At 42.2% G+C, this 16,590-nt stretch overlaps 2 protein-coding genes and 1 long non-coding RNA gene across 11 annotated transcripts in view; 1 reads left to right on the plus strand and 2 right to left on the minus strand.

The window, feature by feature from the left end:
- TMEM62 (transmembrane protein 62) overlaps window positions 1-1,021 on the minus strand; it is a 49,711-nt gene extending 48,690 nt beyond the window's left edge. For 5 of the 8 annotated variants that reach the window (XR_007774740.1, XR_007774741.1, XM_050956041.1 and 2 more), the window contains exon 1: window positions 638-1,021. Coding sequence is in view for 3 of the 8 variants with exons in the window: in XM_050956041.1 (XP_050811998.1) it covers window positions 638-913 (276 nt within the window). In the remaining 5 variants the exon portion in view is untranslated. The other 3 variants (XM_050956045.1, XM_050956044.1, XM_050956042.1) reach the window with 3 other exon arrangements.
- Window positions 1,022-4,481: 3,460 nt separating this feature from the next.
- UBR1 (ubiquitin protein ligase E3 component n-recognin 1) overlaps window positions 4,482-16,590 on the plus strand; it is a 166,321-nt gene continuing 154,212 nt past the window's right edge. The window contains exons 1-2 of one of the 2 annotated variants that reach the window (XM_050956026.1): window positions 4,488-4,575; window positions 5,605-5,668. The gene's annotated coding sequence lies outside the window, so the exon portion shown is untranslated. Of the gene's footprint in view, window positions 4,576-5,604; window positions 5,669-16,590 lie in introns of both variants that reach the window. The other variant, XM_050956025.1, reaches the window with a different exon arrangement.
- LOC127052434 (uncharacterized) overlaps window positions 10,711-16,590 on the minus strand; it is a 128,545-nt gene continuing 122,665 nt past the window's right edge. The window contains exons 2-3 of the long non-coding RNA XR_007774742.1: window positions 14,534-15,375; window positions 10,711-12,221 (exon numbers count right to left, since the gene is read on the minus strand). This is a non-coding gene — a long non-coding RNA (uncharacterized LOC127052434). The remainder of the gene's footprint in view (window positions 12,222-14,533; window positions 15,376-16,590) is intronic.

Genomic DNA, 16,590 nt, shown 5'->3' on the forward strand with positions numbered 1-16,590 from the left:
TATGCTGATATTTTTGATAGCGCCTCAAGGCTGCTAAGAGATCTTGCATCCAGGAACCTGGACTTGCAAGAGTATAACACTTCCAGGGCCTGCAAAACTTCAGCACGTTGCGCCATGATGACATTTCGATACACCATTCCCCCAGTACAACAGGAGTGACATGCAAATGGAACATCACACCCCACACCACTGCCATTTCACCCTGATATAGTCAGGCCATCACCACACAACTTCAGGGCAGAATCACCACGAGAGCCGGTCACAACAGATAGACATTTTGAGAGACTTTGAACATGAAATATATTTCAGCCAGACACGTCCAGTCCTTAGCTCTCAAGGCTGTGCATCACCGTGGCTATGACATCCCCCGAAGTCACACCAGTCACTGCCACATTGCTATGCCACCCCACCGCCGCGTCACGCTGCTCTATTTCAGCGGAACCCCTCTGCAGCCAGTAGGCAGCCGCCAAGCCAGGCCAGACGGCCACGCTTCCCCGCCCCAAGTCATCGCCATGGTAACGCGCAGGCTGCCCCGCCCTACAAGCCTGGCACCAGCGGCCACCGAGAGGGTAGCGCGGCCTGCTGCAGCCACCGCCTCTGAACACGGAGGCCGGGATCCTGCCCCGCCCCCACTCACCTGCACCACCCAGAAGAGGTTGGTGGCCTCTGCCCCGGGGACCGGCTCCCGAGCGAAGGAGCGGCGCCGGCTCAGACGCTGAGGCCCCGCTTGGCCGTACCAGTCCAGGAGCAGCGCCGCCAGGGCCGCCGCCAGCAGCCCCGCCAGCAGCCGCAGCATCCTCCCCGGCCCCACAACCATTGACCCATCCACCCACCGCGGGCAGCACCTGTCGCTGCGGCCGCCGCCTGCCCTTCTCCGGGCAACCCCGCCGGCTTCACCGCTTCCGCCCCGCATCTGCCGGGCCAGAGCGGGCCCTCGCGCGATGGCTTGTCAGGCCGCCACTTCCTCCCTTCTATGGTCTTCTTGGAGGACTCCTGTTTCTCCCTGCGCTAATCCTGTTCCCGTTGCAGTCAGTGGGGGAGGGGAGAGGTGCCAGTTAGTTGAATAGGGCTAAGGCTCAACTCAGTGAGTGCAGCAGGCCTTGCACAGCGTTAATATTGTGGAGGAAGGAGGCCTCCTCCCCGCTGTTACATCACTTGCCATGTTTTAATTCATGTACTCCCCTCAGGCTGACGGATTTTACTGCAAATATTTTATCCTTGATTGAAACATCTCACTGATCATTGTGTGAAATTTCCCCCACAAGTGTTGTTCCCAGCTTTGTTCCCACTGGAGTCAGCAATGAAAGTGGGCCGATACAGGCCGGTATGATGTACCGGTAAAAAGTGGCCGCTGGTACCAGTCTGTATGCAGCCAATGTTAAAAGTGCTATTGCGGCAAAGGACCCTGCTTAAAACCGCTGCTGCGGCAGTGCATTAATGTTGCCTCTTATGGCCCCGGCCACTGAGGGGGGGCGGGGAAGGGACAGTTGCCCCAGGGGCGGTGATTTAAAAGGCCTTGGGCTCCCAGCCACTGCCATTGCTACCGCAGCAGCAGCAGCAGCAGCAACAGCCAGAGCCTCAGGTGGTGTGGACCAAGCAGCACGGATGGGCTAGCTGGGGGATGCTGACCCCCAGCCCTTCTGCCTGAGGCTCCGCCCCTTCCTCTGGAGGCCCAGAGCTAGGCCGCCATACCAGTAAGTGCTCAATGTTACTTTCACCCCTGGCTGGAGCCCTGTGACTTGCTGCTCACATACTTGAAGGACATCAGTGCTGACTCTCCTGGTAGAGGATGATTTTCTTAAAACCTTGTTGGTTGTATTAGCATATGTATTATGGCACTAGAGCCTAGGGCTTGAAGAAGAAGAAATCTCAGTTTACTACTTTCAAAAAAAGAAGTAACTTTCTAACCCTCGAAAAACTTGAAAATCTGCACCCAATGGGCTCAAAAGACAAGAAAAAAATAAAAAGAATTCAAAATATATTAATTTAAAAATCTCACTTTTTAAATTAATTTCATGAATTGGGGGGCAGAGGGAAAGAGTCAATTTTTTAATACTTGGAGTTGACAATATTAGGATTCACCCCCTCTTACTTCTGTATTACTTTCTTGCAACAACCCTCCTTGAAAAAGGATGGCTGCATGGAGATTCCTTTAGAATTTATTGGCAATAGCCCTTTCTTGGCCCAGGGAAAGAATTGCTTCAAAGCAACATTTGTGGGGACTTCCTTTGCTTGACTAGCAGATGTGTTGAATGCTTTTTTAGCTTTTCTCAAAAACAATATTAGTGCAGAGGTCTGAGTCATAGTCATTTATTGGACAAATGGCCAGCTTAAATTCACTTAAATCACTCTCCCCAGCATAGTAGTTGGAGTCACTGTGTATTCTGCACATTACTGCAGCGAAGACTTGAATTTTAACCCTTGCTGGATCACGTCCTTTATAAGTTTGTGTTGTTCAGGGCAATTTTGTTGCATAAAATGTCATTTATTTTTACAATGATACTCTGAAAAAATGGTACATCAAAATGCAACTTCATTGCATGAAGTATCAAAACACAATGTATGGTGATACCATATGTTCCATTTTAAAATAAACCCCCTTACTTCCAACAACCTTCAGCCTGTTGCTGCAGAGTAAATTAAAGAAAATCAGAATGAGCCTTTTTTTTATGCTAGTGGTTGTCATTATACATTTAAGTTGGGAGTTAGCTAGAGGGCAGTAAAACACATTTGTCATTGTTATATTAGTATGCCTGGAGTACAAGTACAATAGTTTGTTATGCCTGAAATAAAAAGACCATTTTAGGTATATGGTGCAGTTGCTTTGTCCCAATTACAATATAAAGGCCATATTCTTCAGCTTTACTCACGAGTAATTCTTACTCAACAACACAAGCAGTTATATTGACTTCATTAGCATGTAGGTGAAACAGGAGTTGCAAGGCTATGCCTATTTTGTTGACTACTTAAACTGTGTCTCTTTTCTGTTAAACTGGTGATTGATGTGGAGGTGAAACAACAACAATATGGAGTGGCAGCATTCACTATAATGTAAATTACTTTCTGAAACCTTTACTTTTCAGGCTGGAATTTCCCTAAAGGTGACTTTGAAAAAAGGCTTAAGATTAAATTTAATCTGTTTTGAGACTGAGCATAAACTTTTTTTTCTTCCAATTCTTTTTAAAGGTGACTTGCAAAGGAAAAGAATGGACTTGTGTGTTTTTTTGTTTCTTTATGATATGTAAAGAAAACCTAGACTTTTTTTTTTTTTTGGGGAAGTATGGGAAGTTTTTTTACTAGTTGTTTTACATTAGGAATTAAAATCTTGTCTATCCTGACAGACTATAGTTATTGAAATAGTGAAATCATCACATCACAAGAGACTGAACTGAGCAAAACCGAATAAACTGACAGTCTATGAGGAAACGGGATTTTTAGCTAGGCTATTTAAAACTGTTGTTTCTTTTTGTTAATTCCAGTAAGTAATGAATGCACAGTTGAAAAAGAGATCTGTTAAAATTTAAAACTCTTGCACCTTTAAAGTGAGAATGTTCACACAAAACATATTTGAGAGCCCAAAAAAATCAAACAAAATCATACTTGACATTCCTGATATTTCAAATATAGAAAAAGAAGAACAAACCTTTAACCTATATTTTTCAGGCCTTTATACCTCATAAAGAAACAATAAAGTATATAAAATTAATGTTTTAAGACTCCTTTGCAGGTCACCTTTAACTGACAGTGAAATAGCTGGAGGTAGCGACTTGAAATTTGACAAAGAAATATCCTTATTTGGAGAGAAATTTATTTGAATAATCAAGTGAAAATTGGTTTTGATTTGACAAACTTTTGACTTTGACAAAGTCACCTTCCACATGCAACCTATGTTCTGCACTGTGTTTTCTTGCTAGGCTAATACAACACACAGCTAAGACCACACTGCACAGTGGATTCTGAATATATGTCAGGATTATAATATTTAGCAATTACTCAAGAGTCAGGTAGGCACCGCATTTTATTAAAATATGTAACTTTCAACATTAGTGTGACAGTCAGCAGCGACCCCATAACAGCTAGTAGCCTTATAATAGCTGGCAACCATTAGGAGAAATTGGATATCTCATGGACATAGTAGCCTGAACTTTTGAACTGTCTTTCCTTATCAGTCTTGAGGCAGTTGAAGCTGGTCCTAAGCTAGTTTTTGCGGAGCAGATTGCAGAAGTGCAGGGTTTGCTAACCACCAATCAAATGCTAACACGACCGAAACCTGTGTGTAAGTGTGTATAAAAGATTCTTGTTTTTTGTATGGAGTAGAGTTTTTTGTACCAAGGTACAAAACTCTCCTTTCTTCTGCAGAATAAAGCAACCTTTCCTTATCCCTGTTTGGCTGTCACTGGCTCTCAGCTAGGCGGACCCGACATTTCGATAACAGTTTCTGGCACCCCAGATGGGACCCTCCTAGCTCGGACATCAGACTCCGGACGGCTGCGGTGAACTAGAAACAGTGCCACCGGGGTGCTTAGACCCTCCCCCTCACTTCACCGCGGCCCTTGGGGTTTGTGCTCCAATAAGGTGAGCCCTAATAAAATAAGAAAATAATAGGGTTCTGGTTATATTCTGGTTACCTGGTTACTATATTTCTGTCTTATACCTTTGGGTGTTAGGTGTGTGGGCGGAACTGAGCTTCTTGTTCGTAATTCCTCAGGGTGGAAGCCATAACGTGCAAGGAAGCGCTGAGGTTGTATTAAGATCCTTCTGTTCCGTCCCCTGTAGCAGTCAGTGTAAGCAGAGATTGCTGGCTTGAATTTTTTGAATTAAACCATTATTCCCTCCTTCTTTCTGTTTAATTCTCTATTTAAGTGCCAGAAAAGGGGATGGGTGGGTCTCAGCAGAAACCCTCTAAAAATAGCCCTTTGAATTACATGTTAAATAAATGGCCTTTACCCGGTGTTCAAAGAGGAATGTCAAAGAGGCGTTTATTGCAGCTTTGTACCCAGGATTGGCCAGCCCTGGGTACCGATTGTCCTGAGTTCGGGTCTTTTGACATTCCAGCTCACTTAACTCCTCTGCGCCTGGTGCTGAAAAACCAGGCACTGGGACAAATGAATAATTTTCTTACTTTTCTTTCTATGTGTTGTTTGGGTAATGTTACAATGTGCAAAATGTTTGTGTAGTGCTGTTACTAAGGGCTCTACTGTCCATAGAAAAACACAATATTTCACCCTCCAGCTTGATCGCAAATTGCATAACGGGCTTGACAATTTGGATTATCAGGCCTGAAGGGGGGACTGTGACAGTCAGCAGCGACCCCCTAACAGCTAGTAGCCTTATAATAGCTCGCAACCATTAGGAGAAATTGGATCTCTCATGGACACAGTAGCCTGAACTTTTGAACTGTCTTTCCTTATCAGTCTTGAGGCAGTTGAAGCTGGTCCTAAGCTAGTTTTTGCTGAGCAGATTGCAGAAATACAGGGTTTGCTAACCACCAATCAAATGCTAACACGACTGAAGCCTGTGTGTAAGTGTGTGTAAAAAATTCTTGGTTTTTATATGGAGTAGAGTTTTTTGTACCAAGGTACAAAACTCTCCTTTCTTCTGCAGAATAACGCAACCTTATCCCTGTCTGGCTGTCATTGGCTCTCAGCAAGGCGGACCCGACATTTCGGTAACATTAGCAAAATTAACACTTTTTTGTAATTTAATTTGGTTGTCAGTATGAAAAATAACCTTCAATATTAAAGATTGTCAGTCTAGAAACCAACTGTAATTGTGTTACCAGTCAATTCCATCCTCACAATTACTTAAACGAGCAAAAATTCTTCACTATTAATATACAGATTTTAAGCATCTGGTTTATTTGCTGACTTTGGGCAAACTTAAGAGCTTCATCTGTTGCAGTAAATAGCCACCCTACCAGTGAATATTTTAAAGATTACCTGTAATGCACAGTCCTCTTGTCAAGAAAGGGGAATAGAAAAGCTAAGGGAAAACAAAACACTTAACAACCGTAAGAGAAAACACAATAAACAACAACTAATAAAATGACCAGCATAAGGCAGCAGCTTCTCCTTATGCTTTATGGCAAAACAGAATAATCTATTGCGTATGTAATTGCCACCTACTATACTCCTCATTCATTCATGCCATTACACTCTCTTAGCCTGCCCTATCGCCTTAAAAAAACAGCAGACTTTTTTGAATGTTACCCCATTTTCTCAATACTCTCAATAATCCCTTATAATATGTTGTCATCTTAAATCATGTAAAATTCTTCTTTCCTGGGAATACGCCCTGCATTCCCATATCAGGTGATCAACTGTTTCTCTAACCTTACATGTGTTACATTGCCCATCTTTGTGTTTATTCGATAAATATAAATTACTAGTAAAACCACAGTGATCAGCTAACAGTCTAAATATGAGTACTTGACTGATCCTTTCATAACTTTGGAGTAGTGCATTATCCTCTATTTTTGGACATACTTCATAGAATCTTTTTCCTCTTTTCTCCTTGGTCCACAATTCTTGCCATTCCTTTTAAAATCCTTTTTTAACTACATTTTTCTCAAAGGTATATCAGTGTCTCCATTTTTAATGCATTTTTTCTTCTTTATCCACCATTTATTGTCATGTATCCCAGTATGTGCTTGAATTCATACTAGTAGTATGTTCATGACTGAGCTTACTATTGAAAAAAACATTTTTTAGAGTACTTCAGCTTTCTGAGGTACAGTACCCTTTTTAAATGCCAGTATACTTGATAATGAATTTAAAAAGATAACAGCTGTGGTAGGCTGAACATTTCTTATCCAGTTTAATGCTAACATTAGTTCCATCAGTTCAGCTGTCCTAATGGCTACAAAATTAGATATTCTTTTAGATTTCTTAACTCTAACCTCAAGGATCCAAAAGGCTGCTCCCACTCTACCTGTTTTTTCCTCTGCAGATCTATCAGTAAATACTTAGCAATGGTGACTCCATTTACCATATATAAACCCATAAACTTTATCTGTCATATAGGATGACTCTTTCTTTCATTTGTTATTATATAATTCTAAATCTTAATCCAGAGAGACAATTTTCCATGTATAATTTACTGACCTATAACTATAGATATTAATATTTTCTAATCCTTCCTTTTCAATTAATTCTTTTACCCACACTTTAACCCTAAGAGTATAAGGGAGTTTATTGTGACAAGCTACATTTCATCTGCTTAATTCTCAACATTCCTCACATATTTGTCCAGTATTTTTATTTGTGCTTTTTCCATTGACCTTAGCCGAAAATGTCAGATCTAGCATTTTCATTCGTAAATTGATAGGCATTTCTCCAATAGCTATCTGCATTACACACACAGGTATTGTAAGAAATGCACCACTTACAATTCATAGCACCTGAGTGTGAATTGGGTCTGACTTTTTAAGTTCTGATCTGGGCACAGAACTAAAGGCTTGACAGCCAAAATCTATGACTGATTTTATTAATGCTCTATATAGCATAATCAGCACTTCTTATCTGCTACCAAATTAATCCCAGCAATACTTTTAAGCAAATGAATCCTATCTTTATATTTATTTGTAATACTTTCTGTATGACTTTTCCAAGTACGTTTATTATCAAACAATGCACCAAGAAATTTAAAACTGTTAAAAACATGCATAATGGAATGCTAAAATGTATTATGCTGCTGCGTGACGTATCTTATTTAAGCTAACCTCAGCCATACCTGGCAGAACATTAAAGGATCTTATGGTAAACACATCTGATAAGTATGTCTCTGAGAGGAAGCTCTGTAGTCAGTCCATATCTGATACAGAAGCCTGTCCTACAACCATGTACAAAAAATACATGACATGGTGTCAGAAGTAAACTAGTGCCAAAGGAGAACAGAAACGGAAGGAACAACAAAGGTTGCAAACAGAAAGAACAAAGCAACAAAGGTTGCAAATAGAAGGAACTGTGACGACATGCACCTGTTCTCCATACAGATATAAATTACACTAATCTTTAATCTTTCTTCTAGTGAAGAGGATTCCCTTTGTTTTAACAAGTGAAAAATTAAGTCCCCATGCATCTCCACAATCTGATACCTCCTTGAGTGCTTCATTGATTTTCTCTTCAGCCATTTTAATTCTTCTGTGTTTAACCCATATAGCACACCCATCCTCAAATAATGTAATGCCTATTCCTGCCCTTACACATTTTGGAAAATCATTTATCATAATATTAAGCAAGATAGGGCTGATAATGCTTCCCTGCAGAGTGTCATTGGCAATACTATAGATTCCTGATAAGACTTTCCCTACTCTAACCTGTACAGTCCCCTTACTCAAAAAACACCAGAACATACTTCCTTTTATCCCTATCATGACCAGCTTATATAACAAATCCTCCTCCATAATATATCATATGCTTTTTTAATGTCCACAAAAATTATCAAATACTTTGTTCCTCATATTTTTTGTATCTCTGTTTCTAATCTTACAATATGATCAAGCATGCATCTCCTCGTAAAACCTTTTTGCACATTATTTAGTATCTCATTTCCCCCCAAGTACACAATTAGCCTCTCATTTATCATTCTTTCCATAACTTTACCCACACAAGATGTGAGGGCAGTTGGTCTATAGGCCTCAGTTCTCATAAGTAACTTGCCTGACTTCCCTATTGGAATGATCACTGCATATTTCCGTTCTACTGATATTACTCCTTTTCCCTGTATACTATTGTATAATTTTAATAAAATCCTTCAACTCCCTTCAGGTAAGCATTTAAGCATTATATTGCATATATTATCTTTATCTAGAGTTGTTTTTGCTTTTATCTATAGCTTTTTGTAGTTTCTGCATACTGAAGTTTTCATTTTGTATATTATCATCATCTCCACAGCCACTTAGAATCTCATCATTTTCTTCAACTAATTTCCATTTCCATCCCCCCCCCCCCCCCCAAAAAAAAAAAATCTGTACTTTGATTCTCATCATTATTTACTTTCTGGAACACTTTTGCTAGGATTTCTGGTTTTCTTTTGTTCAAACTTACTGTAATGACCCAACCATTAAACAAAGACTGGGAATGGTTGGGTCATTACACTAATTTAATCCATTTCCCCATGTTAACTTCTCCTCACACCTTCTATGGGTCATCTCGATTATCACTTCAAAGTTTTTTTTTCTCCTGCTGATGATAGCTCATCTCAATTGATTGGCCTCTTACAGTTGGCATGGCTACTTCCACCTTTTCATGTTCTCTGTATGTATAAATATCTTCTTTCTGTGTGTTCCATTCTACGCATCCGAAGAAGTGGTCTGTAGCCCTTGAAAGCTTATGCTGAAATAAATTTGTTAGTCTCTAAGGTGCCACAAGTACTCCTGTTCTAAATGTTAAGGAAGTTTTATGGAATTTAATTTAGGTTGTCTAACACTTTTGTATAATTAAAAGAATCTTCTGACCTTTTGTGGAAAAGCTGTAACACCTCCATTGTTTGCAGCAGATCTTTGAAATTCAGTAGGTGGTAACCCCTTGGGTTAGAGAAATTCCTTTCTTTATCCCTTGACATTCTCTTCAGGTTTTGCCCTGGTATTGTCTATTTGAGAAATTCAAAACAGTTTAATTTAAATCTGTTGAAAAGCAATAAAGCGTTTGTCTACACAGGAAAACTATACTTATAACATCAGCCATTTATATTCACATCTTATACCAGTATGACTCCCTGTGTGAACACTCTTATTCCAGAATAATGTCTGGTCTACATTTAAAACACTGACTAGATGCAGCTGCACCGATGCAGTTGCACCACAGTAGCTCTTAAATGAAGATGCTCCTATGCCAACAGAAGAGCTTCTCCCACTGGTGTAGTTAGTCAACCTCCACCAGAGGCAGTAGCTACCTTGACAGGAGAAGCTCTCCCAGTGACATCGCATTGTCTACACTGGGTATGTCTACACTACCAAGTTGTCAACAAAACTTTTGTCTTTCACAGGTACTTAAAAAAGTGCCCCCTCCCCCCCCAAAGACAAAAGTTTTGTCACGCAAGTGGCAGTGTGAACAGGGCTTTGTCAGCAGGAGCTCTCTCCCGCTGACAAATCTAATGCCGCTCACCGGGCTGGAAGTATTTTGTCAGCAAAAGTGCCAACAAAGAGCATTTACACACCCTTTTAGTTGACACTGCCCTGTTGCTAAAAGCTGCATGGTGTAGACAAGCCCACAGGAATGTTGCCGGCAGATAACTGCCTGAGGCCAAGCAACAGCGGGGGGGGGGGGGGGGGATCCGTCGCCTGGTGTGCCGCGCCAATAAACACACCAGAGTGGAGAAGCAAACCAAGTTTATTTGAGCTCAAATAAGGTGCAAGGGAGAAAATCTCAAATCCTGCCCCCCCTAAAACAAGCAGTTTCTTCCTTTTATATCCCAGTTGTTTACTACAAAACTTTTTCGTGCTGACTAGCTACTCTCTCACTCCCCGCTCCTTTCCCATCCAGCTGCAGTATCATTCCTCATTCAATCTTTTGTCTTCCCCCTTCCTCCCCCGACTCCGCTGCTGAGACATGTATACAGTATCTTAAAATGGCCTTGAGCGTGCTTTAGCCTAGCTTTAATGTATTACAGCAGAGAACTGGCTGTTACAACCAAAAACTAACTGCTAACACTACATTTTTCCAGCTATTAGTACATTAGGTTACACTAGGTTACCTAAAGGTTAAAGTGTTTAACATGGAGGAACATTGGTTCATTGAGGCCTACAACAGGAGGGCTTCATTGACACTTGTGGTCTACCACCCTCCCGAGTTACCTAGGGTTATGCCAGAGTGACACCAATAACTCCCTCCTTTGAGAATACTCAACAAACTTTTGGCTGAGTGTTCTCACATTTAAAGGATAATGTGATTAAGCTCTAGGGAGCTGGAGTGCTTTACAGCAAGCAAGCAAGCAAGCGAAGAGTAACAATACACAACACCACACCAGTGAGCAGGAGGTGAACAATACCTTCCCCTAGTTCTCCCAGGTTGAGTAACCAGCCCCAGAGAGAATCAAAAATAGTAGGTTTCCTTTCCTGGGCCTTCCACTGTTCAAAAGCCTGTTTGGCTGACAGGATGTGCTTGTTAATATCCTGTGCACTTTCTGGGACATAAGTACAGTATTCATCCCCTATAAGGGCGCACACCCCGCCCTGGGAAGCCACACTTCCATCCAGGAAGTGTCCACATATGTCTCCATGATCACAGATCAGATGGTATTCCTGATGCGTCTGTAAGGGCAGTGGGCCAAGTCTGGTACTCAAGATTACTCCGAATGGCCATCAGCTGGTCATTCAGGAAATCCCGAATTCCTAAACATACTAGATCCCACTGCAATGCCTTCCCAGCCTCAGTTATATTCAATACCATCTTTTCTTGGTGTAGTACTATAATACACCTGTTATTTAACTATTCTCAGGTACTGTCAAAAGGCATTCCCATTAATAGTATACATTATTAGTCACTGGAATGGTATCAATACGGGTAAAATTTCTAGTAGCAGAACAAACTCTTTGGGTACTTGTTATTTAAAATCCAATTAGAGAGAGCAATACATGCTGAAGGATTTATCCAGAACACAGGCCACAGCCTGTAGAATAAACCCTAAAATCCAATTAATACCACATTCCCAAACATGGGTCCCACAAATGTCCTCCCACCAGTGTATAATTCTTTGTTTCGTCACCAGGGTCAGTTCTTAATGTCCTTTCTAGTCAGGAATTCCTGGACTTTGGCAATTTCAGTGGAGCGAGTGTTCCTTCTTCTTTCCCAAAACAGTCGTGGTGCAGCATCCTATAGGGGAGAGGTTACCAGCACATCACCCTGTAATGGTTTTGATTCTTCTAGAAAAATTCAAAGGCACAGTAGATCTGTCAGTGGACAAGGGAGAGGTTACTAGCACTCCACCTTGTACTTTTTCCCTACTGTCCAGAAGGCACAGTGGAGCTAGAAGGTGAAATAGGCTAATCATCAGTAGGAGAATTTTCCCGATGTGGAGGGGTCTTTTTGCAGTGAGAATCTTGGGTCCAAGCAGTCAGTCTTTGACATTTTACAGCGATGTTGGTAGTCACCGGGACTTAATAAGGGCCTTTCCAGGGTGGAGCCAGAGCAGACTTTCGTTGGTGGACCTTTACATCAATCCAGTTTCCTGATTCCAAGGAGTGGCAGGGCTGCTAGGGTCTTTGGGTAGCTCTTCTTTACCTGTGAGAAAAGAAACCTAACATTTATTAGTGCCTGGCAGTGTTCTGCAAACCTTATAGCTGCGTGGACAAATTCAAGCCCTCCTTTTCCTAGTTGTTAGCCAAGTCTTAACTGTGAGCAGTGTCCTTGAATGGAGTCAGTGTCTTATCTATAGCCTGAGCTTGCTAGCTAATTCTTTTTTTCCAGTTAACTCATTCTGTTCTTTGTCCTTCCTTTTTTGGCTTCTTTTAACCTACAAAGGAAACTTCCACTTTTCACTTATACACCTTTTTCCAACAACAAATACATAAACATTGCCATTATATACAGTACATCAGTCTTGTTATTCAAGATATGCCACACATATCCTTTTACTAAAATAACCTTATTACAGAACTTTGGAGCAACAAGCCAGAACAAGCACACCCACTTTGAGGAGTTCATTCAATTCAACCTCTAGTCCAATAGCTTTCCACCATCCCCAGCCCTCTGGCTAGAAATCTGAGGTAGCCAGAAAGATCCCATATACAATATGGGAAGTGGGTTAACTTTTATGTCCTTGCTTTTAAAGACTATTGGTATGCAAATTTTAACAACAATTTTTGCAATTAACAGTTTGGCCAATGAAATTTCTTTTTCTTGAGGAAATGCATTAGACCTTAGTATGTCACATTCTCCTGATTTATTCAAACACTTTGTATTCCAAGTTGAACAAAACAAGTATCTGCATTTTAATTTAACCTTTTTGTTTGATTTTAAACTAGACTATTTTATAAAAATATTAAAAACAAAAATTCCGCCACAAGACAAACACCGCAAGACAGAGCATAGAACACAAAACATAATTTCTATTGTGCCAGTAAATGCACGGTACGTTGAATGGTGTTCAGCTGGCATCAGTTTTCTCTGATTATCTGAAAGACAAAAAAACAGAGGTCTACCCACCCCTTCTGGGCCGACAATCATCGCTTGAAATATACAAATACCCTTGCTGACTTCAGGCAAAACAGAGGAATTACCCCATATTTTCTTGTATTTGTTTCATAGGCAGCCCAGGTTTTCAATTACATAACACTGTATACATTCTTCAGCTAATATAACTAAATTGTTCATAGCCAAACCAAATGATTGCAATCCAATAATTTCTTTGCCTGAATTTATTTACAAACATTTCACAGGCACCAAGAACTTTTTTTCTTTAGCATTTTTACAAAGTTCAAGTGCTGTTCCCTCCAGCAACTACAGAGTTCACTTCTCACTCTCCCTTAAATCACTTGCTTGTCTCCCAACAGCCACTTTTACCAACTTAAATCACCATTCCAAGTAAGTCCTGGGTATTTGAAATCCCCATGCTTACACTTACTGACTCCTTCCTTCCACTACACCCTTAAAGTTTTCCAACCTGTTTTCCAATCTCTCTGTCTGTTGCCTGCCCGCCTGGGCCCGATCCTGCTTTTCTTGCTGAACCGTCCCGTCCATGGGCACCAACTTGTTCCACTCCAGTTTAGCTAGAAGGGTAGGCTTCTCAGCTAGCCCCCACCCCTCCTGGTCTCTTCCCTTAAACATTCTTACTCACAAGACTACCTGAGTCCTCCCTCATGAGGTTTGTCACCTGGACAAAAACACATGGCCCATTGGGCAAAGGCCATTTACTTAACATATAATCCAAACCCCTTTAGAGGGTTTACCCAAAGACCCATCCATCTGTCTGCTGACACTTAAACAGAAGAGAGAATTACACAGAGCAGAGGAACTTACAGTCTAAGCCAGGCTTTCCCACTTCTATACACTGACCGCTACAGGGGACGGGACAGAAGGATCTCAATTCGACCTCAGAGCTTCCTCGCATGCATGGCTTCCACTCTGAGGAATTACGAACGAGAGGTTCAGTTCCGCCCACACTCCTAACGCCCAAATGAACAGAGCAGAAAAACAACAGTAACCAGTTAAACAGAACAGAATCAGAACCAGATAGCGTTTTCTTATCCTATTAGGACTCACTTTTACTCATGCAGTTCTCAACATATAACACCAACAGTACCAAGCAAAGCAAACATAAAATAACAAGGGTAAAACAAATAGATGGTGTAAATTCTGCAGGGCTCCCCCCTTCTTAATTGCTCACCAAACTGTGACAAATTTCTGTTACCAATCTATCCCTTGTGTCAGGTGATCAGGCTGACACTACAGGATCGTTGGGGGAAGATAAAGAAAACGCACCATATAACTGAATTTTAAAGCTTCGTTAATAAAATAATAAAAACAACAACAGAGTGTTGGGAACGCTCCCTCATCACTCAGGAAAACATTAATGCCCCTAGCCCCTTTCATACCCACACATGTACGTCCAGACTGGCCACTTCTGTGTATAATGTTCAGAGAAGGGGGAGAGGTGGACGGGAGATTATCCTGTATACAGCTTGTCCAGAATTTCCAACATGCTTCTGCTCTTGGGAGGGCTGTTCTCTTACACCCTGGAATCTCCTGCGGCGTCTCTTTCAGAGATTCCAGTCCAGGTCGGCTGTCTGTGGTTTCTTTGGTGTCACCAAGCCACACCGACTCCAGGGTCACAAAGGCACACTGTTGGATCTTACTGGACAGTTAATCTTTGCAAATGTAATCTCAGTTCTGTAACTTGTATTGCCTTTGGTTCGCCTCTGTCTATATTTTTTCACAGCCAGCTGGGGCCGAAAGCAGTTTTTCTTTGTACTTAGCATAGTCTGCGTTGATTCTTGACCTTGAACGCAGAGCAACCACCCCCCACTTCCATCCCTGGGCCAAGATGATTTTTAAATTAACCCGTTCCTTTCCTCAATAGACAAATTTGCTCATGCTGTGTCAGGGCTTTTTGGTGATTAAATGCTCCTCTTAGATGTATGATCTTATCTAGATTGAAGTACCTTCTAGTGGGCATTGTTTAGATGGATTTTCATGCGTGTAAATATTCCAATTCTCTAAATAACTGCAGGTTGTTGAACCATAATGTACGTACATGTAATATGCTGGGGTACCCTGGGGGTGAGGTGGAATGTTTAGACTGTCCCCCTACCCATTTTCCACTTACACACACAGGGAGGGTGCCCTGTCCACGCTAGCGGCTCATAAACTAAGGATTTTTCCCTACAGGGTACTCACACAGGAGAGGCTAACGAGGATGGCCACGACCCTCCTACACCTCCCTTCAGCAAAGAGCGTCAGCTAGTCTCTGGGAGATGGCGCCGCTTACTCTGATTGCATCCAGTGAGATGATCAGACTGTCAGTAGCCCACACGGAAAGGAAAGGGGGAGGGAAGATGGGTACACACACTCCTAGACCCAGGTAGCTTCCTCAGTGGACGATACCAGGCCGAGTCAGCCCACCATGGGTCGGACCTCCTAAAGATCCACTAGTTACCGGGCTTGTGTTAGAGTAGTCCTGGTCACGAGCTTTTGCTTCACAGAGTACTCTGGGCGTCTTCTGGTAACAGTCACTCACACTGGCCCCCAGTACCATTCTGCATCTGATCTTTCTTTTTAGTTACAACAGGGAGAGAGTGCGCTAGGACATAGGATCTCCCCTTTCTAGACAGGTCCCTCCTTTGTCCCTGCACTATCCCTAACCTGCTTTTGAATCCTTGCACTCCGCCAGACAGGGGAAGAACAGGAGCTACGGTGGGGGATTTTTAAAAGAGCTCTCCATACAAACAGCTTCAGAAGCTACCCGTTCACTGATAAAACAGGAGTAATTGGAGGATCGTGTTATAATTAAGCGATCCTTCCGGTGGCTACCTTTTCTGGTCCTCTAGTTGATATTGAGGCCAGTCTACTGTACAGAACTTTTTCAGTTTATTCTTAGTCATCGGATCTGAGCCAAACACCTTCCAATTCACTAGAATGCATTCTAAGGGTGTACACCTTACCTGGTGCCCCATACCATGCCCTTGACCCATTATATGACGCTCTATCGTCTAATGGGAATTACAACAACTGGGCGTCCCCAGCCTCGGGCCTAAGTCCACACTACTGGACTGTTCCTACCTTATCCAAGGGACCGGTTCCTTACTGTTGCCCACAACTGCTTCTCCACTACTCGAGCGCTTTGTGCCCTCTGGGGTCGCTCACACCGCGTCTCCGCCGAGGCCCCTGGTGAAGTCACCGGTGTGCGCTGGGCGTCGGTCGTCGCTGCAATCCATCGACCACCAGAAGGGATCCAGGCAAGGCTAATTTTAGCCTCAATGCCCACCGTTGGGCGCCAAGAGGGATGTGAATTTTTCACATCCCTGAGCAACATACTTTATACTGAGATAGGTCTGTAGTGTAGTTCTGGCCTTATTCCAGAATATGTATCAAAACAAGGAGTTATATAACTGTATCAGTTTAACTATACCTGTATGACTGATAAAACTTTCCA

Source organism: Gopherus flavomarginatus, chromosome 5 (assembly GCF_025201925.1).
Source record: "Gopherus flavomarginatus isolate rGopFla2 chromosome 5, rGopFla2.mat.asm, whole genome shotgun sequence".
Lineage (NCBI taxonomy): Eukaryota > Metazoa > Chordata > Testudines > Testudinidae > Gopherus > Gopherus flavomarginatus.